The 27,878-nt window shown below is 46.5% G+C and overlaps 2 protein-coding genes across 3 annotated transcripts; one reads left to right on the top strand and one right to left on the bottom strand.

Annotated features, from left to right (window-relative positions):
- Positions 1-333: 333 nt before the first annotated feature.
- LOC144157663 (uncharacterized) lies at positions 334-26,020 on the bottom strand. 2 transcript variants are annotated; one of them, XM_077688476.1, is made up of 6 exons: positions 25,760-26,020; positions 17,700-17,833; positions 9,549-9,699; positions 9,413-9,475; positions 1,014-1,129; positions 334-648 (listed from the first exon to the last, which is right to left on the bottom strand). In XM_077688476.1, exons 3-6 carry the CDS (start codon positions 9,673-9,675, stop codon positions 349-351), a joined length of 606 nt encoding a protein of 201 aa, XP_077544602.1. In that variant the 5' UTR covers positions 9,676-9,699; positions 17,700-17,833; positions 25,760-26,020; the 3' UTR covers positions 334-348. The 2 variants fall into 2 exon arrangements, with proteins under 2 accessions (XP_077544602.1, XP_077544601.1); XM_077688475.1 differs by lacking the exon at positions 17,700-17,833 and having other exon boundaries at positions 25,760-26,018.
- On the top strand, positions 11,893-13,976 carry LOC144157661 (uncharacterized). Its single transcript, XM_077688474.1, has one exon. It carries the CDS (start codon positions 12,031-12,033, stop codon positions 12,790-12,792), a length of 762 nt encoding a protein of 253 aa, XP_077544600.1. The 5' UTR covers positions 11,893-12,030; the 3' UTR covers positions 12,793-13,976.
- Positions 26,021-27,878: the final 1,858 nt, after the last annotated feature.

Below are 27,878 nucleotides of genomic sequence, written 5' to 3'. Positions count from 1 at the left end.
ACAGGTGCATTGGTGCCAATTGTATGCCCACTACACACGACAAAAGCCAATAGCATATGCTGTTTAAAACCATCACCCTCGCCCATGTTCTGGGATCAAAAGTGTTTATTTTGAGCAACGGAACTAAGGTGCTTCACTGGAGGTTGGCTATACTGCTCAGCGTCTCCAAGTCACATTTGCCTTGCCAAAATCTGTGCAACATACAAAGAACATTAAGCAGCATGCACATGTAGAAAGACCTCGTGTTGTCAAGTGCATTCCAAGGCTTGCAACGCCATGCACAGTGCTACTGCAGTCTGCATGCAACACACGTAAGGGGTCATTGATAAAAGGTCTACAAGAGTACAACTAACTCATTCTGGTGCCCAAAGATGTCTGCTCCTCCAGGCGGCCCTGCAGCCCTTTGTTTTTCTTTACTTCCTCCAGCCACCTGCTCTCAGAAACTTGGAGCTTTTCCTCCAGATCGCGTACATGGGCATATGCCTTGCGCAAAAGTTTTTTCGGCACCACCTCATCATCATTGTCAGAGTCGCTACTGCACTCTGACTCAGGAAGGGTGGCCTTGCGCTTTTGCGATGAGATCCACTTGGTCATGTGTTTTTTTGCGGGTGCCTTTTTTTCGTTGCTCTCTTTTGTGGTAGGGGCACCCTGGTAGGCAGAAAAAAAAACTGAGGTCAGACAAGGCCAACCATAGGTTCCATTCGATTAACCTTTCACCTACTGAACCAGTTTACAGTGGTGCAAAGCAAGTTGGCAGAACCAGACTTGCACTCTTTTCATGTGCTTCTGCACTTCCTCAACAGGGAGTGCTAGCAAAGCCATGAATTCGTCCTTTACCCATCAGCACCACCGGTGTACCGCACAGCACAGTTCAGCACTGCGAGCAGCAACACTGAAATGAATGGTGGAGGGCTGCGCTGCCTCAACTGGTTCACGTGGTGCAGGTGAATCAAATGAGCCTCATGTATTAACTGTAAATAATTTCAAGGTTATGCAAGAAACATAGCATTTACCTTAGCTGATGTCAGGGCATGGCTGGAATTGCTGCTGGAAGTGCCCACGTCAAAAATTGAATCCGAGGCAGCCCTGTGCCCCTTTCTCATTCCTTTGATGAGGTCAGGTTTGTTGCCTATACACAGAAAAAGAAAACACTCTAATTTTTACAGAAATTTACAAACTGTGGAATAGGCCACTCAAAAAATTTCACACCATTTCACAGTGTTTCTGTGATGATTTCTGCATTATTTTTAAACTGAAGGGGCCATCAAAACAAAACAGAAGTTGTGTCCATTCAAGACTGTTTTGTGCAGGAACAATATCAATTTTAATGCCAACTTGAAACAAATATCTGTGGTGGTTTTTCACCCAGCTGGATGCAGCAGCTCCAGCTGGGTGAAAACCCACCCAGCTACAGGCATGTAGCAAAAACATTTTGAGGACGGATGAGGGCTAAGGGTCGGCTGTCGATCGGGGGCGAGCATCATCCATATAGCCTGCATGTTGAATGGCAACGTAGAACTTTAGCTTGGTAGAAGTATCGCAGAACTTAAGGCGTCCTCTTTTTTTTCTCCTTTCATCCTACTGTGCTTCGGCGCTCCTCGTGCTTAACATCTTTTCGAACACTAAGCTCTCTGTTCCAACTTGCCAATGCTCAGTGCGCCAAGGACAGCCGGCTACCAGCTCGGGACTTGTAATAAAAGTGCTCCACTAAGAGCAATGTATGTACCCAGCAGCACGCACAAATGGTGCATGCTTGACCATAGACTTAAAGGAGTGCTGACACAAAAATTTTATGTTCAACTTTTATTGCTTTTATCGATGGTTAATGGTCTGGCGAACCCGAAACAGCACTTTAAATACTCCAGTGCACGATAATTATTTGAACGGCCTGAAAATCGTGTTTCAAATTCCCACGCTTTCCTTCCGAAAGGTGCATATGACGGAATCCCGGCGTGACCTCAGCACTTTGTGCGGACGTCAAAACACTGCGGAGGCCGGTGGGGGCGTTGTTTCGACCCCGCCGCCGCCAGAGCTGAACGGCTGAGCTGCCTGAGGATGTTAGGCCTACCATTGCGGCGGAAATTCAATAACCGCTTTCAATAAAAGTCCTGATGGCGACTTCTACTGCAATTCCGGACTACATTATCGCCTCCTTTCCCGTGTGTGGAACTTTGCTTTTGCCAACAGTGCCTTTCTGAGCAGCGGTTATGCCTGTAGCTCTGGCTATGTGCACCTGTTTTTGAGTGCGGTGGCGCCCGCTTGCCGCTCGCGGGGCCGCGCGCGTGAAGTGACATCATCAGTTTTTGACGAGCGCTGTCGCGTCACTTCTTTTGGCTTTCACGGGATGTCACGCTGATGTCAATTTGCTGAGTGCCGCTCCACGCGCTTTTCTGTTGGCGTGATAAATGAGATCCAATTGAAGTATGTTCTTCGCATCACAGGCCGCTCAGATATCAGCCAGGGTATTCTGTTGAGTAAAAGAAGCGGACTGTACAATAATATTAACGCCAAAAATTGGTCTCTACTCCTTTAAGTACTGAGAGCCCAACCTAAAGAAACGAATTGGCTGGCGATTACGATACTCTTTAATGTGACATTTGGGTGCAGCAGCAGTGCGCTGAGGCAGCCCTCACTCGTGGGTTCTCTCGATGGCAGCGATGATGAGCCTCTGCATCGGCAGTGCGAAGTGACTCTCAGGAAGGGACCGCGAACTGCGGCTTAAGCGAACGCACATCATAGTCACGTGCATGCCCCCGTCCAGTTTTCGCCAAGGGTAGCGCCGTCGAGAGCCTCATGCGGGCACAGCATACTGCCCCCTCCCCACTTGCACCGCACACTTTCGGAGAGCGATGGCCCGCGCCGCCATGGCGAACCGCGATCCCTCCCAATTTCGCGACACTCTCCTCCTTTGCTTTCTTTTATTGTTCGCTTTTTCTTTCACGTGCCATCGTTCACTCGGTTACAGCGACGATGCGGCTCAGCCAAAGGGCTGAGCCAAAGAGCGCCGCCAAAGTGCTGCGCCCGGTTCAGAATTTACCCATAAACCAGATGGTACCAGCTATACGATTTTCTCGGGAAACAAGTACAAATTGAGGCAGTATGTATGTATGTCCAATTAAAACAACGTCCCCAGAGTAGAAACCTTCCTCTTGACGCACTCCGGAACACCAGTACACTCTTGTTTTGGGCATTATCTTCCAAAGAAGCTGGCTCAAAATCTTTAATCAGAGATGGCAACAATTGCCCTGCCACCATCTTTGTACTCCACGTACATGTATGTAGCATACTTGCACGGGGGAAACTACAAAACAATGCTAAAAAGCAGCACACTATACAACTAAACACCCTTCGATGGAATGCACACACAACTGGACATGGAGAACCGGCAGGCACACGCAATGAGAAATTCCAGAACAAGGAGAGAGACAGAGAGAACACCTACAAAATGGTGTGGAAGAAACTGGTAGGAACAACAAAGGGCAACGTCATGAGTGCGAGTGCAGCGCTTGTAAGGATATTTTTTTAACCTGCACTGAGTACACCGAGTGTAGAATTTGTATTCAAACAGTTATGTTATTTTTGTTATTTATAAAATGAAAAAATAATTCAATACTTGTAGTAATACAGCAAAAAACTTCATTATATGCCCTTTTGCTCCTACTTGGGACACTGGACACTCTTTGTAAATGCACTAACTGTAAACCAATTGCACTAGTGTAGCCAGTGTACACTCTTATTTGCCTGCTCAGAGTTCTAAGCAGTTCCTCGAAAGCCAGATCGGAAGTAATCCCGGTGGCGGGGGCAGAGCCTACCGATCGAGCTTACTACCATTTCTGGTTCTCGCGTTTTCTTCAGAAGCGCACGCCGAATTTCTTTGAACTACCACCTCCCCTCGCAGGAACCCCTGTGTAGATGCGACGCATAGGGGGTTCACGTTGTAGCATAGGACAGCGGAGGAACGGCACTGGAACGATGGAGCGGAGCGGCGCAGGCACCACGTTTTATAGCGCGCATAACGGTGAGGGGACGCGCCGGCGCCAGTGCGTCTGCCGTGGCTATGACGCAACACAATCCAACACGATCCACTTTAATCCAATCCAAGCCAGGCCAATCCAATCGAATCAAATCCAATGCCCCTCGCGAGAGAGTGTTCGCTATCGGAGAGGAGAGGGGGTGAGCGGTGGAGAGCGCAGCTGGCGCGGCGAGGAGAATGGGGGAGGGGTGGACGCCGACAACGCTGGATGGATGCAGGGACAAGGCGAGTGAATGAGATGCGTTCGCATCTAATACTCTTTGCAGCCACCATCCGCACCGTATGCTAAAAAAAGAAGGTGGGTTGCGCTGTGAAAGCACTGCATGCCTTTTTTATTAATTTGTTTGCTCAATCGGTTAGTGGTCTGAATCGGTGGTTGCTATGGAGCAACAAACGAAGAAACGCAAAGGTAATCTTTACAAAGCATGCGAATTTTGCATGCCTTCAACACGGTGGTAACGAGAGCCGGAAAGAAATGAAAGTCAGGCCGAAACATCAGGAAACAGCGACGCATCGGCTACTCCTGGTACATCAAGCATCGCCGCTGACGCCTCCTTGTGTGCAACAAGTTCCAACAATGATGGAAATATCGAAGAGGAACACTTTGACTGTGCTGACGAAATCGAGAAAAGTGGTCAAAGTTCCGAGCCCAAGCCGCTAGAAGGCACGCACGGAGGCCTGAAAGCAGCCCTAAATTAGTACGGCGATGAAATTCCGCCAACCTCCACTACAACAAAGCAGCGGTTATCATCATGATCTTGGCGTTCGTTATTGCCCGTGGGACAGAGTCGACGGCTTACTGCATCTGATTAATGCACTGTTCAGGTTCAAAGACAACATCTTGCCCTGAGCAAGTATTTGATAAGGAAGCTGTGGAACTCGAAGATTATCAGTTGCGTCAAACGCTACTACTATTGCGACATTTGTGGCAGTTGCGTTCAAGAGTGTGGGCCTGGTAGCATGCAATGCAAAATTTGCATCAAAGACTCAGCTGTCTGCACTAAAGACAATGGGCTCCTTCTTCAGCATCATGAATCTAGAGCAGCAAATATTTAAAGTGATCAGCAGATGCAAAGAGCAGCTCTTTAATCAGACGGCGGAGATCCATTTCACATTGAATGAGGCTGCAATCACTGATATTACATCTGCTGCCATGTACAAGAGCCTCAGACGCAGCACCAATAATTCAGCCAGAAACCTTACTTGAAGTTTTAACACAGATGTCAGCGCTGTAATCTAAAGCATCCGTATGGCCCATTCAATTTGTGATTAAAAAAACTGCCACCAAGATGACACAATGTGCTAGCTGGTCTGTGGGTTGGGCCCACGCACCCTGACGTGTGTTTTCATGTAGAAGTTTGTAAGCGCAGTTGAGAAAACTGGAAAGGTTGTCTGGACGGTGGGAACGCAGACTATAACATCAAGTATCCATGCCATATGCTGCTCTGGGGATGCCCCAGCACGTGCTGGTGTGCAACAAAACATATTATAATAGACACTTTGGCTGCCCCTGGTGCCTTACATGTGAAGTAAAACTTGCAGGTATGGCCAGCTGTTTGCAAGTAAAGCTAATTCTACTTTATTCTGCTTCCCTAGTACAGCGTGCATGAAGGATGGTCCCTAGCCATTTATTGTACCTTTAATACAGATAGTGTTGACAACAACTTGTAAATACAGGTGGAAGAAGAAAGCCCCTTTTCAAGTACAGTATAAGCTCATTAATTCAAACCACAAGGGGACGCTGTCTCATTTAGAATGAAAGTTTAAACAAATTAAAGTTAACAGTAACACAGTACACAGCAAATTAGAAGCTATAGGGCATGTCAAAAGCTCGATGCTTGAAAAAGTCTGTGATTTCAGTATGTCTCTTGTACTTAAAAAGGCAGCAGCCAGCTCATTTCGCCTTAACAAGCGAAATTGGCGGAAGGCCTCCTTTCTTCCTTTTGCAAAACTCGAAAAAATTTGCGCCAATCCACCCTGTGAATGTGGTTGGAAAACAAAGCTGTAAACAGCACCCACAACGATTATCCGTGACGCCCCTTAAATTCCGTCACGTCGCTCTACAAATAGTGAAACCTGAGAGAAATGAAATGCACTTAACCACACCCTTTATTACTTCAAGGAGATATTAGGCAGTTTTAGCATATCGTTAGCGTGCTTGCGTTACCGTTTACCATGTTACCGGATGCGCTGGTGACGGTGAAGCCTGTGCCAGTAACTTACCGCTCACGGTAACTCTCGTGCTGTGCAGTCTACGCCCGCAAACACGGTAAACCGCAAAGTAAACACGGTAACGATATGCTAAATCTGCCTATTCTTGGTAAGGTTGAATCAATGATGATGCATGAACGGTGGTTGGTTGAGTTGTATTGGTGTAGATCATGAGTGGAAACTTTTTTTATAAAATTAAAGGAAGCTGAAACCCGGCGTTAGACAATCTCACTTCTCCATCTCTGCGGCGACAGAATGAGGCGACGAGATCGGCGGCTGAGACGGTGGAGGAGTAAAGCTGTACACTGAGCTATTAGGTAATTATAGTGATTAAATGTAGCGCGTCCAAGTGGATTCTTTCCGTCCCGTATTTTTTTTCTGCGCAACATTTGATCACGGTGGAGGAGGACCACGAGGAGGAGGAAGTACTTCTAATCAGATTGCTGAATGGCCCAGAGTGTGCCCCGGGGGAGTGGTTCTTTCTTCACTGGAGCCCATATGCCGTCCGCGCCGCCTGTGCTTTGTTCACCAACTGAAGCTGGGTAGGCAGACAGGGGCTGGACAGCAGCATCTTTCATTTCTCTTGTTGGGTAGTTGACGGAAATAGAGGAGGGTGCTCAGGGCTAAAGTCGCACACCCCGATTATGTGGCAGAGTGTTCCTACTTCTGAGCAATATTTACATTTAGCGTCGTAGTGATTCGGGTGCATTAAGTGAAGACGCGTCGGGTCTGGGAAGGAGCCGGATTGTATTGCCGTAGGGTAGTTTGTTTTTCTCTGGAAAGGTCAGGGAAAGGCAAAGGTAGGGTCTGTCTCTGAAGGCGATAATGCTGGGTTATGTCCTTGAATGAGACAAGCGGGTGACTGCCCTCGAGCATATCCATAGCACGGGGGTAAAAGTGCAGGCTTGTTGGTGGGCATGTTCTTTGCCCTCCATGGAAGCGTGAGCGGGTGTCCAGTTGAGCTGAATGGAAACGTTTGGGGAGTGGGTTTTTAGAACACGCCATGCACATTGGGACACCCATCCCGACTGGTAATTCCGGTACGCTTGTTGGGAATCGATTACTACCTTCCAAACCCCTGCTTGAGTGAGAGCCAAAGTGATGGCTGTCTCTTCTGCTGCCATCATGTCTTGGGTCTTAAGTGAGGCACACGCAAGGAGGTTGGTTCTGGAGGTAGCCACGATGATGGCGTACTACTGCCCTCGATGTTGGGAGGCATCAGTGTAGATAACTACATGACCTCCACCGAGGGTCGTGTTGAGTGCTTGAGCCCGTGCTTATTGGCGACCATCCTCGTGTCCAGGGTCCATATTTCTAAGCAAAGGGAGCATCTTTAGTTCTTGTCGCCAAGAGTGCAGGAGTACATCAAGCGGAGTGACATTCTGTGTTGTCCAGCCAATCTGCTGAAGGATGCGAGGACCCACCGCAGTTCTGCTCATTCGGAGCTTCTGGTTAGAAAGATGACCCTCTAACAGCTCTTCCGTGTTGTGGAGCACCGTGCAAAGCAGCCTCTCTGTGGACGCACTTAGGGAAAGACCAATGGCCTGCTCAACCGCCTTTTTATTTATTGTATAAAGCATCTTTATGCCCTCCTTGTCCAGAAGACAGGGGGTTGACGTAAGTGATTCTCGAGAGGATAAAAGCTTCAATTAATCAAAAGTTATTGGATTCCTGGAGGCCTCACTTCTTGGTGGCAACTCGCATGATAATGTGTATGATTTGATTGATGCTGCGCTCGAAGCACTGCAACGATACATCACTCTTGGTGTTGGCCTGGAGATGTAGGCCCAGGATCTTGATGCTGGGGCTTGGAGTGATGGCCTGGCCATCAAGGAGTATTTGACTGTGCTCCTTGATGTGTTGTTTAGCGTGAGGGTGTAGGACAAGGAGCTGTGATTTTCTACGTGAACAATGGAGGCCACCGGCTTTAGAACATTGGCGTACTAGAAGTGAGATGCCATGCGTTGGTGTGCACTTCCTTTATTTTTGTGACTCCAAGCAAGCACGCTAGGTGTGCACAGTGCCACTAGAAGTGCTGTGGACGGAGCGCACAACAGCGCGTGAGGTTGCGTGAAGCTATCACGTGGCATTCAGTGAGATTGCAGGGCGTAAACCTATAGATATGCTTGGTGAGTCCACTACCTGTCTTCCCAGCCTCCGCGTGGTCTCGTAGCTAAATTGGTAAGACAACGGGTTCTCGCTTAGTTACTCTATTAGTTCCAGGTTCGATTCCTGGCGGTGCCAGTAAATACTTTTATTTGTTTGCGGGAGTTTTCTGTTGACACCAACGGTCGCAAAAGAACCATTCGGGGGTAGAGGTATAAAGCTTTGGTTTAAAAAGAGGCAGAGGCATTCCACCCAACCATGACAATCAAAGGTACTGCTGCACCGTCTTCCTCCACTTCGTCGTCGCAGGCAGCGAAAGGCTTTGCATTTCGCACATAAAAAATGATCTTTTCATGTCACCCCACCATACAGCATTGCACCCGTGTTCACACCAACGCAGTCTGCAAATAAGTCGTCCTCGAAAGCATCCGCCATAGAGGGTTTTAATTCGTTGCACACGATTTTACTATTTCTGTCTGGTTTTTACTACTTTCCGAAGGCAACCTAGCATGCTGTGTGGGCACAGATTCTTTATGCTCAAGCTGTGCTATGGGTTTACCAATGTGTCGTCATAGCCAGCCCCTTGTGCACAGGAAAAGAACAATGCAGAGGAAGCGGCACTTTTGAACCTACTCTTCTCATCATAAAGTGCATTTAAATTAACTGAGAAAAGTGTAAACATAACAGAGCTGGAACTAGGGAGAGTAGAAGGTGGAGCAAAAGCGGGACAAGGACAAACACTCGCACAGCTTCTATGCACAAGCAGTGCAAGTTTAGTCTCCATCTCTCTGCACTGTCTGACCCATGATTCTTCGCATGTCATGGTCACTACATGGCTTATGCATTCTGGACTAAAGATTGGTGGAGTAGTTGACCTGTACGAGTTGCTTCACTGCCTCCTTAAATCTCTGCTTCTGAATAACACCACGTGCCCACCAGTACAAAATTTCACGCAAAATTATTTGCTGTGTACATTAAAACCAACATATTTGCTTTTTGCATCCATCAGAAAAGCAACCCATACTGTATAACGCAAATGAGAAAAACATACAAAATTCTCACCTGATGATTCCTCTCCTGTCTGCGAGCTTGCACTGGTGAATAATGTAAAAACACACTGTGTACCTGTAAAAAAAATGTATAGTCGTTAATGCACACAGTTCCATTCAACAGCAGTGGAATACAACAGCAGTGGCACCTATGGCAGTACTGGTAATGGCTGCCTGTGTTTCTTGGCTCAGGAAGGACACATCCCGGCTAGGGGCTGCATCTGCGGACACGGCCATGGTGCACCTGTTGGGCAATGATGATGTCGCACATGTCATGGCAGCTTTCCGTTGTAGAGTCTTCTGAAAATAAAAAAACACAGAGCATCGGCGGTAAGCCAACATTTTTTGTAGTTTTGCATTCCAGTCAATGCAAACAATTAAGCCCATTAAGCCAGAATTCTACAAACCGACAAATAGTTATAAAGACCAGCTTCATTCCTGCGCAAAGTGATCCATAGACCATGCATGCATTGCTCAATTCTTTTTGAGCTAGACTGACTCGCAGGAGGTGTCACACAGTACTGCTCTGTGTCTACTGTACATGCATTGCTATTTCAAGCTTCTTGCAGGGAAGCCTTGCAAGCAACATTGTTGAATGAACAACAAACACAAGATCCTCTGATGTAGACCTGGCTCTGAGAAGTTGACTGATTGTACGGTTTAACACACTGATGCTACACTGGCAATGAGGCGCGTTGTCTTGAAGGACTCCAGATTAATTTCGACCACCTCGGGATCTTCAACATGCGCCGAAATCTCAAACACACGGGCGTTTTCGCTTTTTGCGTCCATCAGAAAAGCAACCGCTGCGGCCACAAATCGAACCTGCGTCCTTGAACTCAGCAGCACAACACTATAGCCACCACTGTGGGTTGGCCCTCAGAATTGAGACCAAAAACGCCAGAACTGTTGTAACATCAGCATAATGCGTGCAGCACACATTACTGCCATACACTTCAGCATATCTCCACTGTAAAGACCTGAGAACCGTCACCTGTGGTTGCTGGTGCAGTAAAAGTCGGGAATACGGGCAGCCAAACGATGCTTCTCATCAAACCGAAGTTTCAGATGCAAACTCTGCATATAATTTTTTTCCACCACGTTCGTGAGCTGGGTTACAAGGTATGTCACACATGCCAGTGCAGCTTCTTTTGATGCGGGAGTGATGAAGCCAATAAGTGAAGATGATGCCAATAAACAGCTTAGGCATGTCACATTACATATCAAGCCAAGCAGTTTTGAATGCAACTGATGATCTTATTCCACAGTAGATGTAATCTATGTTAGCTTATGACTTCGGCCCCCTGGTGTAGAGACGGCTCATTTTTAGGCATTTTCATTAACATATTGCCAACTTTGCGGTAAGGGAGTCATTAATCTGATAACAGCCCCTTAATAAGGAGTCTTTGGAGACAATTGTTTTCGACAGTCATCTCTTTGTGCATTACAAAACCATAACACAGGCGCCAATGTCAATGCACTCGTCAAATGGGAAGCTGCCTAAGCATTTCTTATTCTTTCTCGCAATGATGAAACGTACTTGTTGACACAATCTGTAATGTTTTCACCTCCGTCCAGACTACCTGATGTTTGTTGTCGTCAAGGCACAGCTAAAGCATATCTCATTCGGGTACACCTGAACAAGTTTAACAAGCACCTTCCTGTTTTCAACGTGGGGTCACCATCCATGGGGCATGAACAAGTGTACTACCATTACTCGGACAGAGTCGACAGTTGATCAAAAACTGCTCGACGTCCCTATATTGGTCACTGTGCTCCAATCACAACTTCTCCTCAATAACCTTGCAATGCTTGTGCTTTATGTTGCACTAGGTTCTCTTGTGGGCTTTATAATTGCTGACGGAGGAAGCATGTGGGCGGCTAGGTATTCCTGCACCTCAGGAGGGTGTTCACCACAGCGGGGTCGAAGGGCATCCAACAAAAATCCTTGTAACCCCATCTGACGGTAGGGGCCGCGGCGCCGAACATGACTGGCGCCGAACATGACATCGGAGCAGTCCAGGCAGCCGCTGGGCGGAATCGCTACTAAAACCACTGCATTTTTTTCGCAGCCGGAATCTTCAGTGGCACAGCCTTTGAACAGTCATGGCCGCTTCATCGTAGCATCGCAAACGTGACGGCGGCAGAGAAATCGGCATCCGAGCGACGACAGCGCCTGCGCAGCCAGAGAGACACGGACGTCACGGCATGAACGGCTACATAAGGGCTTGCTGACCAGGAAGGGCCATCACATCGGAGCAGTCCAGGCAGCCGCTGGGCGGAATCGCTACTAAAACCACTGCATTTTTTTCGCAGCCGGAATCTTCAGTGGCACAGCCTTTGAACAGTCATGGCCGCTTCATCGTAGCATCGCAAACGTGCCGGCGGCAGAGAAATCGGCATCCGAGCGACGACAGCGCCTGCACAGCCAGAGAGACACGGACGTCACGGCATGAACGGCTATATAAGGGCTTGCTGACCAGGAAGGGCCATCACATCGGAGCAGTCCAGGCAGCCGCTGGGCGGAATCGCTACTAAAACCACTGCATTTTTTTCGCAGGTACGTGCAAAGGCTATCGCAGCCATTAAGTTATACATTGGCTACTGGACTGCTCCAAGTGTGTGCTAGAAATGGGCGACAGACAACCCTCCACGATTAAAGAGCTTTGTAAGGCACTCGCGGACATGGCTGAGAAGTTTCAAAAAGGTCAGAGCGAATTAAAAGCAGATCTTACTAAGGTTTTTGAAACTGAACTTGGCGCTGTGAAAAAAGGCATGGATTTCATCAACAAGATGTTTGAGGAATTCAAAACCGAAATTACAGACGTCAGGAAAGAACTTGCTGATGCTAGGGCAGAACAGCAGGCGGTGAGGATAGAAACCAGCCGCCTCATGAAAGAGCTGAACGAAACGAAGAAGGAGCTCATTGATCTGCAGCAATACAGCCGCCGGGAAAACCTGGAGATAAAGGGAATACCGGAAGTTCAAAATGAGGATCTTTTGGCCACAACTACAGCCATCTCCGCCTGTCTCAAGGTTCCGGTCAAAGAATCGGATATTGATGTTGTTCATCGTGTGCCTACCAAAGATAAAACTAAATCCAACATCATTGTCAAATTTACATCACGTGCAGCAAGGGACAAAATACTAAAGGAAGCAAAAAAATTACGGTTGAACACATCCAACTTGGGTCTCCCTGGAACAGAACCAATATATATAAATGAGCATCTCTGTCCTGCAAAAAAGGTTCTTCTAGGGTGTGCTCTGAAGGCGAAACGAGATAAAAATTGGAAGTTCACGTGGGTGGCGGATGGAAAAATCCTGATGCGCAAAACGGATAACTCCAGGGCCGTTCACATTTCATGCATGGATGATCTTGCTTTTGTGGTATAAGAACCATTCAACTGATACGAAGTTAAAGTCTGAATATGGCTTACACCACAGCTCAGATTGAACATATACGACTTGAGCATGGTTATCTGACCGTTTTGCACTGTAACGTACGTAGCATACGAAAGAATTTGGACACATTGATTGCTTATGTATCTAAATTTACGTTCAGCTTCGATATAATCGCGGTTACGGAAACTTGGCTTAGAGAGGGCGAGACAGCAGAAATTCCCGGTTACTACATGCATTCCCAACCTAGAAAATGTTCGGCACGTGGAGGGGGCGTAGCGCTGTTTCTTAGACGGAATGTAGATAGCTACTATCTCAACGAATGCACGTTTACTAAAGACGCAATTGAATCCCTTTTTGTTCGCATCAAAGGCGGTATCACTGTCGGTGTTGTCTACCGTCCTCCAAACTCAAGCAAAAGCGATTTCATTTTGGCCATGGAAAGTATTCTGTTATCTACTACAACATCGAATGGTTCTTTAATTATTTGTGGTGATTTTAATATTGATTTGTCAAAGGATGATTGCCCTGATTATACATATTTGCTACCTTCATTTCACGTCCAAAATGTTATCGCAGAACCTACACGAATAACCAATAACTCGGCCACTTTAATTGATCACATACTATGCAACATTGATATGAATGTATCTGCTGGTGTATGGGATGTTGCTATCGCTGACCACTGCCCAACGTTTGTGTTTTTGCCCCAAAAATACCTGAATTCCGTGTCTGATGTGCCCGTGAAACGGAAAACTCGAGTAGATTATGATCTCATAAGAACGTTACTGAATTCTGTCTCTTTTGAAGACATCTATGATGAGGACGTACAGATAGAATGTGCAACCTTTGTGCAAAGCATTACAAGGGCAATTGAACAATCAACGCGTCAGTGTTCCCGACATAATTACCAACAAGCAATTTGTCCTTGGTTGAGTACTGCTATACTTGACATGCTCAAAAAAAAGGATTCATATTACCGAAGATGGAAGAATAATAAAACAAATGACTACTACCATAGTCAATTTAAGTATTACCGGAATAAGTCGGTCGCAATGATGAGGAGGTCAAAAAAACAATATTACACAGATCTTATCGCTCGTCAAAGGGGTGATAATAGGAAGGTCTGGAGAATTGTAAATGATGTTATTGGAACTAGCCGGAAAGATACTGTTGTACCCGACAACCCCTCTACTGTTGTCTGTAATTATATCAATACCTATTTCACCAACATAGGTAAAATTGCTAGCAACGGACCTATCGCAGACGACGCTGAAGATTTTCCAATGACCAATAATGTTTTCAATATTAATACAGTAACGCAGGGAGATATAATAAATATCGTAAACCAGTTATCGGAGAATAAAGCTGTCGGTTATGACGCAATACAAGCGAAAGTAGTGAAGCAAAACATTGACATTCTGTCGGTTCCCCTTCATCATATAATTAATCATGCAATTACCTCCGGTTCTTATCCAAATGTACTTAAAATTGCACGAGTTGTTCCAGTTTATAAGACTGGAGATCCGAACAATCCAAATAGTTACAGACCAATATCTGTGTTAAGCGTAATTAGTACCATTTTCGAGAAATTAATATCTATACAGCTTAAAAAATATCTCCAGGAAAATCACGTAATTTGCCCGCAGCAGCATGGGTTTGTTCCCAACAGGACTACGTCCTCGGCCGTTGTAACACTTGCTCAAGTTATAAACAGCGCTCTTCACAAAAATCAGTTGGCAATAGGAGTGTTTTTGGACATTAAGAAAGCTTTTGACTCGGTTAATCATTCAATTCTAATAAATAAACTGGAAAAATATGGTATAATTGGCAACTCCCTTAAATTCTTTGCGAGCTATCTTTCATCTAGAAAACAGAAAGTGGTAATCGATAATCACCATTCTTCATACAGTGACTTAACATGTGGTGTTCCGCAAGGATAAGTTTTAGGTCCTATTTTATTTTCCTTGTATGTAAATGATCTCCCACTCGCAATACAGAACTCCACAATACTAATATATGCGGATGACACCGCAATTATATTTTGTGGTGATTCTCTATCTGAAATGCAAGATACCATACTAGCTGAAATGGACAGTATCTACTCATGGTTTTTGAAAAGTAAGTTAACCATAAATACCGACAAAACTAAATGTGTCATCTTTCACTCGAGGAGAAAAGTAATTGATAATAGTTCTTTTAGTGTGTATATAAACGACAAACCAATTGAGAATGTAACTTCCTTCAAATATCTGGGTGTTGTCTTTGATTCACACCTACATTGGAAAGAACAAATACAAAAGGTGTGTAAAAAACTTGCGTTTAGTTGTTTCACATTAACCAAAGCGCGGTCTTTCTTCCCATGTAGTATGTTACGATCTTTATACTTCACTTTATTTCAGTGCCACATTATTTATTGTACGGAAGCCTGGGGGCTTACTTATGAAACATATTTTACGCCTTTATATCGATTACAACGACGAGCACTAAGAATAATATCATTTTCTGCATTCAACCGTCCTGTCAATACAATTTTTAAGGAATTTCGTGTACTTTCTTTTTCAACTATTGGGGAATACAAAATATCTCTTTTAGTAAACACAATTATAAACCGTAACTTCCCTGTACCCTTAGCACGTTTTTCCATCCCTGTTCGGAGCACTAGGCAAGCATCCAACGGCAACTTCAACTTGCCAATATGTCATAACGTTTATGGCGAAAGGCTTATTGAATTCTACGGTGCCAAAGTGTGGAACGATGTACCTATTCAAGTGAAAACTGCGAGGAACTTCAAATTGTCTTGCAAGATGTTTTATTTGGATAAACAGGATGCAGTTTAATGATGCGATTGGGATTATAGTGGATGTTTATACTGTTTTGTGTTTCATTTATTCCTTGCCTATTTTGTTCATTTTCTTTTTCTTCGAACCTTGGTGGATACCTGCGACTCATTTGTATGTGTATTTTTGTATTGGACCGGAAACTAGCCTCCTGGCTATCGGTCCAAATAGTCTGTAAACCTTTTTCCTGTGTTGTGATAATAAAGCTCTTGATTGATTGATAACACAAGGGTCGACTGTCGGTGGTGCGCCATATCACGCCCTTCCTAGCAGGTTGTCTTTGGCCAAGTTGCGCCGTGCCACTGGTGAACCGTTCCAGCCTGGGTGCGGTTGAAGGCTGGAAGGGTTGACGTCCAATGACCAGTCGGCGAAGCCCACCCGAATATGCCATAACCTGGGGTGTTGTCACCTCACAATTTGGATTGGGGGTGCGCTCCACCATCAGGGTAGGCAGCAAAACCTGCCGTATCTCTTCGCGAATCACATCAGTGAAGGATGTTGCATGGTGCCAATAACCCACTGAGCGGGCTGTCTGCAGCTCGAGTTCCTCGCGAACAATAGCTGATGCAGAGATAAGACATCCGAGTTCCCCGGCGCTAGAGCATGACAGTTCGAGGTCTGGGGATGAGACTGATGGCTGTACCGCATACCACTTTGCTGCAGCACGCATTCCATTGCTGCTGCTTCTTTGAGGAGGTCAGCAACAATACCCAGTGAATTCCAAACAAGGCCTGCAAACAGCTGTTCCTTTACCCTTCTCATTAAATGCCGCACCTTTCTGTTCTCGGGCACGTTGGAGTCAGCCCATCTAAACAATCAGTACATGCCTTCTACAAACATGGCCACAGTCTCGATCGGATTCTGCACACATGAGTGAAGGGTGATTTAAGCCCGCTTCTTCATTCACTGCTGCGGTATGTAGCCAACAGCTGCCACCAAAATTCTTTATTATTATTTTATTTATCATAGTACCCATAGTGCCTTTTCAAGCCATTACAGTGGGGGGGGGGGAGTAGAAATTCATACAAAATACAGGCTGAACAGAAATATCACTTAAAGAATGATGACAAACCCAAACCCGGCAAGTTCAACGAAGATACACTGCGAACATGAAAATACATCATTAGACATAATTGTCACCACATTTTTGGGTAACTTATTCCATTCACTAATAGTTTTGAGGAAAAAGAATGCTTAAGCAATTCGGTTCTACAACTTATTTCTTTTATTTTACACGAGTGATCTGTCCTTAGTGAAACGTAGTCTGGACTCACTAAATAACTTTTGTCTACCCCTCTTTTGTTATGAAATATATTGCGAAAAAGTTTTAGTCTGAGTACTCTCCTACGATGCTGAAGTGAATGCCAACCTAGGTTGCGCTTAGCTGCAGATACACTGAAATTCCTTGAGTAATCTTTAAGAACAAAGTGAGTAGCCAAGTTTTGAACTCTTTCTAGTTTCTCATTGTCAGATTTGATACGTGGATCCCATACCGTACAAGCAAACCCGCTCATGGTTTTCAAACCAGGTCTGAGCGGCATCCTCCAGAGCGTAATAGACATTCTTAAGTTTTCGACGATCATCACATTCATTCAATGAGGCCACCCATTTAACGATGTCAATCCAATCGTCGACATCCTCAAAGCTATCCCCGTGAAATGTTTTCGGGGTGCGGGCGCATGCAGAACAAGCGGTTGAGCCACTCCTGCCATCTGGCTTGTTTGGCTCGCAGTCAAAGTTCATTGATTGATTGTAGGGTTTAACGCGCCGACGCAACGCAGGCGATGAGGCGTGCCAAAGTGGAGGGCTCCGGATTAATTTTGACCACCTGGAGATCTTTAACATGCGCCGAAATCTTGTACAAATGGGCGTTTTTCCTTTTCGCCTCCATCAGAAAAGCGAACGCCGCGGCCGGCAATCGAACCTGCGACCTCGTGCTCAGCAGCGCAACACCTTAGGCATTGAGCCACCGCGGCGGGTACCGGTCGAAGTCATAGCTGACCTGACAGGTCTGGCAAGATGCCCAAACTCTGGTTCCAAGCCTCGCAAGCGTCGGCTCACCTTGTGAACTGGTGTTGTGTCCACTGTGCTGGGGCTTGAAGTAGGCAGGTGTTGGGGACCGAAGTACGAGTTGGATACCCCGCACCTCTAACAAAATGTCGCAGTAGAGGGAAGAGCTCGGCTTACTGGAGATCCTGAACACACAGAACCGCAGCAACCGCCACACAACCGTGTTTTCTTGTTTACATAACAGTCCATGCTACTTGGTTAACTAGGGGGCTTTATAATTGCTGGCGCATACCCCTGAGGGGTAACTGCTCTTTGTAGTGAACCACTACTCCACGAACCAAGAAAGTCAAACTGTCCCCCGCACGCGACGATTACTAAGTAGCAATGGACACAGCCCTCCCGGAAGATAATGCCTAAACCTTCGCAGCTGCACATCTACCAATTGAACTGCTAGTCCCTCAATAGCAAAAAAGCGAAACTAAACCTTCACATCGCACCCGAGCCGCCCGACGTTATTGCGCTACAAGAAGTGGATACCCCAAAACCCGAGCTTCGCGGCTATTGTTCGTATACACAAGACCCAGGCCATTGAACAGCTGTTCTAGTAGCGCAGCATATTACTGCGCAAGAACACCTCATTGCATCAGAAATCGCCCACACCTTTATTGAATTTCTCCCTCCCCGCCCAAATCTCCCAAGTGTCTACATCCTGACAGTGTACAGTCCGCCGCTATCATCCTTGAAGATCGTTGGCCTGCTTATTCATGAAGCAAGCCAAAAGTCGCAGAAAGCCCTCTCATTGTACTAGGGGACTTCTACGCCCCGCATCACTCATGGGGATATCACCAAGCCTCTAAAAAAAAGAACAGCCCTCCTCCATGCAGCATAAAATCATTCCCTAACCCTATACAGTGACCTCACCACCCCCACCCGCCTTGAAAACAGTGTCTCTAGAGACACAACACCTGATCTCACCTTCGCCTGGAACGTTTCCCATTTAAGCTGGTCCCTCCGTACGGATACCTTTAGCAGCGATCACTATATAATAAAAATCAAGATGCCCAACCTCCAAACGGCTCGCAAAATCGGAAAAGCCCACATAAACTGGGCAGCCTTCCGTAAAGACCCTACATCTCTTCCTCCAATCGAAGAAAACCTTGAAGCCTGAACAGAATCCCTTGAAAGTCTGGTCCAAAAGCACACCAGCACTGTCCCTTTAACCAACAAAAACCCAGTAGCAGACGCCCACCTACAGCATCTTTGGGCAGCCCGCCACAGTCTAGTTAATCGTTATAAGAAAAGGAAGCACAACCGGTCCCTCAAAAAAAATTGCCGAAATTACTCGACAGGCAGCAACTTATGCCAAGATCCTCCAAAATCAAAATTGGCGTAGCTTTTGCGATAAACTTCAGGGCATGCTCACTACCAAATGAACCTGGCATATTCTCAGGAAGCTCCTAGGCGACAAAGCCCCTCGCAGACTGGGTCAGCAATAAATCCAACGTCTCATTCATAATCACCACCTTCCCCCCCAAGAGCTGCTCGATTCAATTCGCACCCACCTCTTCGGGCACCCAACAACTTACCCACCCCCAGTTGAACAGGCGTACACTGGACCCCCAAATGACTCACTTGACGCTCTGTTGACTTCATCTGAACTACAACAAGCACTCGGCAGACTCACACGCAACACGACCCCTGGAAAAGACAAGATAACCAATAAAAATTATCCGCAACCTGGATGACGAGGCCCAAGAGGACTTACTGACTCTTTTCAATTATCATTGGAAGCATGGCACTGTACCTGCTCAGTGGCGCCACTCTGACATTACCCCGATCCCCAAACCTCACAAGCCTCTAACAATGACCAACCTCCGCCCAATATCACTGACCTCATGCCTAGGCAAGCTCTTTGAGCATCTAGTACACAACTGCTTGACCACCTACCTGGAAAACCGTGACCTCTTCCCCCACACTAAGCTCGGTTTCCGTAATCACCTTTCCCCTCAAGACGCCCTAATTCAAATCAAGGAGCACATTATCGACCAACTTAGTAAAACCAACCCCAGCTGTGTCCTGGCTCTAGACATTCAGGGAGCTTTTGATAACGTGACACACGAGGCTATTTTGCAAGGCCTTCAAGGAAGCCATGTGCGGCCCGGCCACGTACAACTACGTCAAGGCATTTCTAACCAACAGAATGGCCTCCATCCGTCTCGGTACTCATCAGGCACCTACTTTTCCAACACTGGCAAAAGGGACACCCCAGGGCTCTGTCATTTCACCTCTATTGTTCAATGTCGCCCTGTTCCGCGTCCCTAAGCTCCTTGCCGAAATGCCAGATCTACATCATGCATTCTATGCAGATGACCTCACTTTATGGACAAACAAGGGTTCTGCCGGGCACCAGCAAGACAGTTTAGAACAGGCAATTGATACAATGACGTACCTCACCACTCGCGGGCTTACGTGCGCACCTCAAAATCTGCACTTCTTACCCTTGGAGCCCGCACTAGAGGATGCCCCCCACAACCTACTGCGAATCCGTCGTTCACCGCGTGCCAACAAAAGAGCCGACCAAAACTAACATAATTGTTAGATTTCTGTCGAGATCAGCGAGGAATAAGTTGCTGCAGGCCGCTAAGAAGAAAAGGCTGACGACAAGCGATTTTGGTTTCGCCGATGACAGTCCAGTATATATTAACGAGCACCTGTGTCCTGAATACAAAGCTCTGCTTGGCAAGGCTATCTCCAAAAAAAAGGAAAAGAAGTGGAAGTTCGTATGGGTTGCCGAATCGAAAATACTAGCCAGGAAGACTGAAAATTCCAGCGTAGTTCACATCGCCACACTGGCCGACTTAGCCAAAATAGTATGAATCATCCCTCTAACCTAAACAGAAAATCGACACAGCTATGGCGAGCGCTGGCTGCAAAACTTTAAGCCTTCTTCATTGTAATGCTAGAAGCCTTAACAAAAATATTGATTCTTTAATAACTTTAATAATTGATTCTTTAATAACTCTAGACTTACATTTGATTGCAGTATAATAGCAATTTCGGAGACATGGTTGAAAGAAAGAGAATTTAGTAACATACCGAATTATCATTTTCTGTCGCTACCAAGAAAAACTGACTCAAGAGGCGGTGGTGTTGCACTTTACTTGTCCACTGCAATAACATATAAACAACTGAAGGACATAACGGAAATGCAAAGTGAATATGAGATGTTGTTTGTAGAGCTTGGTACGGAAATTACGATTGGTGTGATCTACAGGCCACCTGGCTCTGGAATTCAGGCTTTTCTAAAACACTTTGAAGACCTATTACAACACTTTGCTACCACGAATAAAAAAGTGATCATATGCGGGGATTTTAACATCAATATAGCAGATCCCTCTAGCACTGATTACCTAAACTTACTTTGCTCATATGGTTTTCAAAACCACATTACATGCCCTACTAGGGTAACAGAAGTGTCCTCTTCCATCATTGATCACATTCTTTCTAATTTCTGTCCAAGCTCAGTAGAAGCGGGCGTCATTGCTGAAAATGTCGCTGACCACTATCCTACCTACATTATTGCTCCGAATACTCACCTTTCGAACATTAAACATACTCCATATCAAGCACAACGATGGGACTATGAAAGAACAAGAACAGTAATACAAGAAACAAACTTTAACGAAGATCTTGGTAACGAGGATCTCGATAACGATGTTAACTTAACGTACGAACGTTTTTATGCAAACTTACGAGCAAGCTGCATTAAGTCAAACTGCAACTCTCGCAGATCATTGTACCTCTCAACGCCCATCTGTCCCTGGATGACAAATAACATACTTCAAGTGATTAAAAAAAAAGATTACTGGCTCAATAAAATGAAGCAACACAAAGGCAATGATTATTATAAAGAACAGTACAAAACTATGCGTAACTTTTCGCTGTCTCTAATACGAAAACAAAAAAAAGGTTACTACAGTAAACTTATACTCAAAAACAATGGCAACTCAAAAGAAATATGGCGTATAATAAACTCAGTTATAAAGCCTACACAAAAGCTCAACATACTCCCTGATTTGAGTATCCTGAATTATGACCAAGCTACGCTTGCTGCGAAATTCAATGACTTCTTTATAAACATAAGTAGGACACTAAAAAATATACACAGTAATGAACCGGCCCCCCTACTACCCCCACCGATTATTAATAGCTTCGCATTCAGAGAGATAACCACCGCAGAAATAATCGCTATGACCAGACAGATGCAGTCAAATAAAGCAATGGGTCATGATGAAATATCAATTAACATATTAAAAGCTAACATCGACATTTTGTGTCACCCACTAGAAAAAATATTTACTAAATCTTTTTACTCTGGAAGTTACCCCGAACAGCTAAAAATTGGTAGAGTTGTGCCTATATTCAAAGGAGAGGACCCCAACTGTGTAGAAAACTACCGTCCTATAACAATCTTATCGTGCATTAACATCTTGTTTGAAAAGCTAATAGCGAAGAGGGTAATGGAATTCGTTGAAAAATATGAAATCTTAACAACAAATCAACATGGTTTCCGCAAAAATTACTCATCCACAACGGCAGTTAATGCAGTAACAGATGTAATTAACCAAGCCCTAAATAACAACCAAATTACATTAGGCATATTTCTTGGTATACAAAAGGCTTTTGATTGTGTGGATCATGGAATTTTGTTGCAAAAACTAGAACGCTATGGATTTCGAGGGCCAACCTTAAACTTTTTTCGCAGTTATTTAAGTAACCGTAAACAGTTTGTACATATAGCAGACAGCAAATCTGGGTTAAAAACTGTCCTAGCAGGGGTACCCCAGGGGTCGGTTCTTGGTCCCATATTATTTTCTCTATTTATCAATGACTACCCCACTTCCCTAAATCACGCCGACGCAGTTATCTATGCCGATGATACTGCTTTACTCGTCTCTCATCACAGTCTAAAAGAAGCCGAAACTCTAGCAAATTTAGAATTACGTCAGACATTACACTGGTTTAACAGTAATAAATTAGTTCTAAATATTAAAAAAACAAAATTTATAGTCTTCTGCTCTAACCGAAAACAAGTAACAGATGACTGCAAGTTATACATAGGAAATACACCCCTTAGTAAAGTTGAGGAATATAAATATTTGGGAATAACTATAGATAAATCAATGCACTGGGCGCCTCACATAAGAGAGCTGAGCAAAAAGTTGTCTTTTGGATGCTATACATTACTTCAAGCGTGCAAACACTTTGACGCTAAAACACTAAGAGATATATTTTAGCATTTTTCACTGCCATCTTAGTTATTGTATAGAGTCTTGGGGATATACATTCGCGTCATACAGCTCCGTTATTGTCAAACTCAAAAAAAGGGCGATGAGAATAATGACATTCGCCCCCACCACCGCGCCATCATCCCCAATCTTTTCAGAACTTAACATTATGCCATTTAATGTAGCATGCGACTACAAAACAACATTACTAGTTCAAAGAGCACTAAATAAATCCAATCGATCATCCGTTGTAATAGAACCTAAACGAAACACCAGACATGCCCAAAAATGTAATCTTAATTTACCGAAAATACATAATGTGTACGGTCGCCGCACTATTTCTTACCTAAGTGCCAAACTATGGAACAATGTGCCAGTGAATATAAAAATGAAACCAAATAACACTCGTTCCTTAAGAGAATTTTTCATGTCTGAACATTATACCTCACCCTGTTAACACATAGCTAAATATATTTACCTAGCTCACATTATATGTAATTATTGTAAAAAAATTGTTTGGATTGTTTTTCTGTTTATTGTAGTTATTCTGTTATGGATCCATGACTAGCCATGTCGGCTAAGGATCCAGATGACTCTTCACCCATTTTCTGTACCTGTTTTTTATGTAATAAACATAGTTCTGAGTTCTGAATCCGGCAGTTTTCATTCAAGGCACCCCTGTACCACAAGTTTCGACACTCCGAATACTGGGTGTACCCTTTCAGGCTGACGGCTCTAGTGCTGCCCTCTTACCACAACTACACTGTACAGTCACACAACTTATTCATCTCATCAAGAGAATTTGCACCCAGCAGCACGGTCTTCGTGAGCCAGATACCTGCCCCCTCATACAAGCCATTCTCATCAGCCGCATCACGTACGGCACCCTATATGTACAGCTAAAGCCTCAAGAACACTCCAAGATTGATGCACTCATCCGTCGGGCGTACAAAATCGGCCTCGGTCTTCCTGCCTTCACACCCACCCAGAAGCAACCGCAGTTAGGAGTGCATAACAGTGTTGCTGAACTTTTGGAAGCACAGGAGTTCAGCAACTCTCCCGCCTGGCCCTGACACATACCAGCAAAACGGTCCTTCAATCTCTGGATCGACCAACCCTCCACCAGCAGAGACACTCCAGCATCTCCCGCAACCTATACGTAGCTTCATCAGAGTAACCCCTATACCACGCGACATGCACCCAGAGTACAACAAGGGCCGCCGTGAAGCTCAGGTCAATTACCTCAGCAGACATTATTCTGGCAAACCAGACAGCAGATACACCGACACCGCACACTGCATTTTCACATCTCGTGCCACCCTGGCAGTCACCGATTCTACAGAGCTACAATCACCTCGGCCACCATACCTAACACCACAACCGCAACAGCAGAAACAATCGCCATAGCCCTGGCAGTCACCACCACTACAAGTACGGGCCACCTCACCATCTTAACAGACTCTCAGCAGGCCTGCCGCTACTACCTTCTTGGCCGCATTCCCTACCAGGCTCTCAAGATACTTCATTCCCTCAAGACTCCCCCAACCATCCAGATAGTGTGCACACCTGGGCATGCCATCGTACCAGGGAATGAGGCGGCACATGCCGTTGCCCGTGAACTCATTTTCTGGGATTACCGTCCAAGGACAGACGACTTGCCATCCGCACCATCCCTCCACCCTCTGCCGCTCAGATACACCGACGTGCTTGGCCACTACCGCCAAACACTCGTTTCCACAACCCCCTCCCCACCCGTCGCTCACTACAGCAGAGGCCCGGACGTGGCGCCGGCTAGTGTCACTAGATAAGGTTGCGCCGGCTACAGACAGGCAGATACTTCAACTGTACCGTACTGTCGCACACCTCCCCTACCACATTCTCCTACTTCTGCCATTCCTGCAACCTCCCCGCCACAACTGCCCATCTTGTATGGTTCTGCCCGCACCATCCCCTGAGCGGTGGGAACACGCACTGACCAGCCTGCACCCGGAGGACCAGCAACGCCTGATCAACCGGGCCACTCGGACTGCAGAAGCGCGCGGCTTCCTGAACTGAGGACGCCACCCACCTTCTTTTTTTTTGCTCAACAAAACGTTTTGCCTCCTCCTACTTAAGATGGGGAGGTCACACCAGCATTGGGACTTGCCAGTGTTTGTGTAACCATTTCCGTATCACGTACACGTTCTGAAAATTAATTTTTTTCAGTGAAGACGTGCACACCCTCGCGGGGGTCAGGACGTGCGCTGTCGGTTTGCAATTAGCGGGACTTCAACGGAGATGTCGGCTGAAAAGCTGTCCAGATGGCAGAAGCAGACATTCCAGCCTGGCTGCACATTCCTACGTCAAAGGGATCATGAACATACCGCACGGGTCACAAGTGATTTTCGACGTGCTACGCAAGCCGCGTAGTGTTCAAGCGCGGTTCCGCTTGTAGTGTAGCGTATCCTTGGCGGTTCTGTTTGCCGACACCTTCGTGAGCGCTGAATGGTATTCTGGATGTGAGTGTGGTCGTCGAATAACTGCAGCGGCCCGGGTTTCGTGACCACGGGTCGCACTCAAAGTCGCTGAAATGGGCCTTCAGCGAAAGAGAGTTCCAATCGAATAGGCCGCGTCACTCCGGTGGATACCGGCCGCTGCCGTTTCGTGTCCCTCCGTCTCCTATGAACTTGCCGAGTGGAAAGGACAGCGACCGGTGGACGGCCAGCACCAGGGGGAGAAGCGCGTACCCGCTCGGTTGACGAAGAACCGCGCACAACACACGCAGCCCGATACGTGAACAGAGGATAGGGACACGGCAAACACGACGGCCGAAGCCAGACAGACCTTTTCTCGAACTCCTGCGGCGGCCAAGCAGCTCTCACGAGATCGCACGGCGTTTTGAAAGGCGCGCAAGACGTTGGTACGCGTGCTATCACGGGCTACCTTCACCAATTGTGAGTCCTAGCAAGGAACGACGTAATACGATAGTTCAGAATGCGCAGAGTCGCAGACCGTCACAAAAGGTGGTGTGTCCTATTCAACTTCAGTGCGGCTTTTTGTGGGGGCAACAGAGCGCCATCAGCACGGAGTTCTAGAGCGACGTCCGGTGCCTTTAGGGACACAAAAGTGTGAAAGCAAGTTGTCTTATACCGAAATTTGCATTCTTTTCTCACATATACTTCTATGTTGTATTTCTATAGGGAGAGCGTACATAAAAGAGGTCCTTACAATGCCGTTGGACGTCATTATAACACGACGATATGAAACCGTCGGCTGTTATTGCAACATATGCCTGCAGCGCCGCTACTGCCACACTGCGTTCCATCTCCCCACAAGAATGGCAGGAGCGGTTTTTTACGGATCACTAGACCGCCACCGTACGCTGTCAGCGACGCTGTCACCGACGGTGCCTTTGTTACATTTCTCCATCGTTTTCCGATTCGTGTTCGTCGTTGCCACTGCGCATCGTGTTGTTGCGTGCAGTGTTTCGATACTCGCGACGACGCTCGTGGGAAGGCGCAGTTACGAAAAGTAGCTCGCGCGAACGCTGTGTGTGCCTGCAGCCAAGACGCCCGGTGATCTGACGATGCTACTGCTGAATCAACCCGGTGGGTCCCGCTGATGCTTCTGAAAGTGTGCGTCCGTTTTCGCTCGTGCCTGTGTTTTCGACCTCTCGGGGGACGCCTTTTGCCCGCAGTGGTTTCGAGTCGGAGTGTCGACGGGCAGGGAGCTGGCGCTGTTCTCTGCCGCGGTTGTGGGGTGACAACCCCCGATTGCATTCGAACCCGTTTCCTTAGGCTTCACATTTCGGCGTATTTTACGCGACACATGGTCATGAAACCTGCTGCAGTTACTATTCCATGCTCTGACATCATTCAGCGTTCGTGAGTGTGGCGGCAGACGTCAGCGCTGAAGTGACGATGGTAGAATGAGATCAGAACCGTGGCTGCATTAACACATCCCAGGTACTACGTTTCAAATGAGCATTGTGAATAGCGTCACCCAGTTTTCATCATCCGGAGGCGCGTAACTGTGGGGGGAAAGCATTAGGGATGGAAAGAAGGTTGCTGGCGTCTTTGCGGTTCAAGTTCAACCCACGCCTCCATTGAAATCTAGCTAATGAACATAGAGCATATCACTTTCCGTTTGTGCCTCCTTTCTGTTGGAAATCGCGTGATGTGCACTCGCATTTCGATTTGAAGTAACGTGAGTAGCTGAAACCGAATATTGGAAGAGTTGGTACATTTCCCCAAATGAAAGAACCGTGCGAAATCTATGGAACACAAGAGAGAACGAACAGACAGACACAGCACCTGTCTGTCTTCTTCTTTGTGTTTTGTCGTTTCTTACGCTGTTCCTGAAACGAACACGCCGTGGCAGTGGCTGGGCCAAGTTGAAGTGTTTATTGCGATAGTGCGGGTTAATGTAGTGTTGTGCGAGAGGGGTTAAGAGGGAGGGAACGAGAAGGAGCAGTGGTGATAATGGCAGCTTCGGCTGGCGTCACGTCACAGATACATCATTTCGCTTCCCCTACGGTGAGTAACGGTCTGGCTGTTTGCGTTGCCGGCCCAACCGATGCAATGCCGGAGTGGAGGTGCTCCCGGCGATCTCATTACTTGTTGGCACTCGCCTCGGTGTTCCCCCTGCTAGGGGTCCGCCGGCAGTTTCCTGGCACCCGGAGTCACTGGCTTCTCCCTGGTCGTGCTCCAACTCCCATGGCTTCACCTGGTCGCTGTGGCGCCGAATGGTTTCCCCCTCCGGACCGTCGGCCTTCACTAGACAGGCTCTGTCTATCAATGTAATGCTGGCTGGAGGCCACGGCTCGCCTTGCCCAAAGTTCCTCACCCAGACTGGCTTACCGGGCTGCTACACATTGGGGGAGAGACGGTCAACTGGTGAGGGCGAACGGTCGTAGCCCAATAGGAGTTGCGCTGGTGTCCGGCCCCCAGCCTGCGGTGTCCTG

This window comes from Haemaphysalis longicornis, unplaced genomic scaffold (genome assembly GCF_048455015.1).
Source record: "Haemaphysalis longicornis isolate Haplotype H1 unplaced genomic scaffold, Haemaphysalis longicornis Haplotype H1 scaffold_10, whole genome shotgun sequence".
Lineage (NCBI taxonomy): Eukaryota > Metazoa > Arthropoda > Arachnida > Ixodida > Ixodidae > Haemaphysalis > Haemaphysalis longicornis.
Note: the sequence above shows the minus strand (reverse complement) of the source record. Positions and strands in the feature narration are given on the sequence as shown.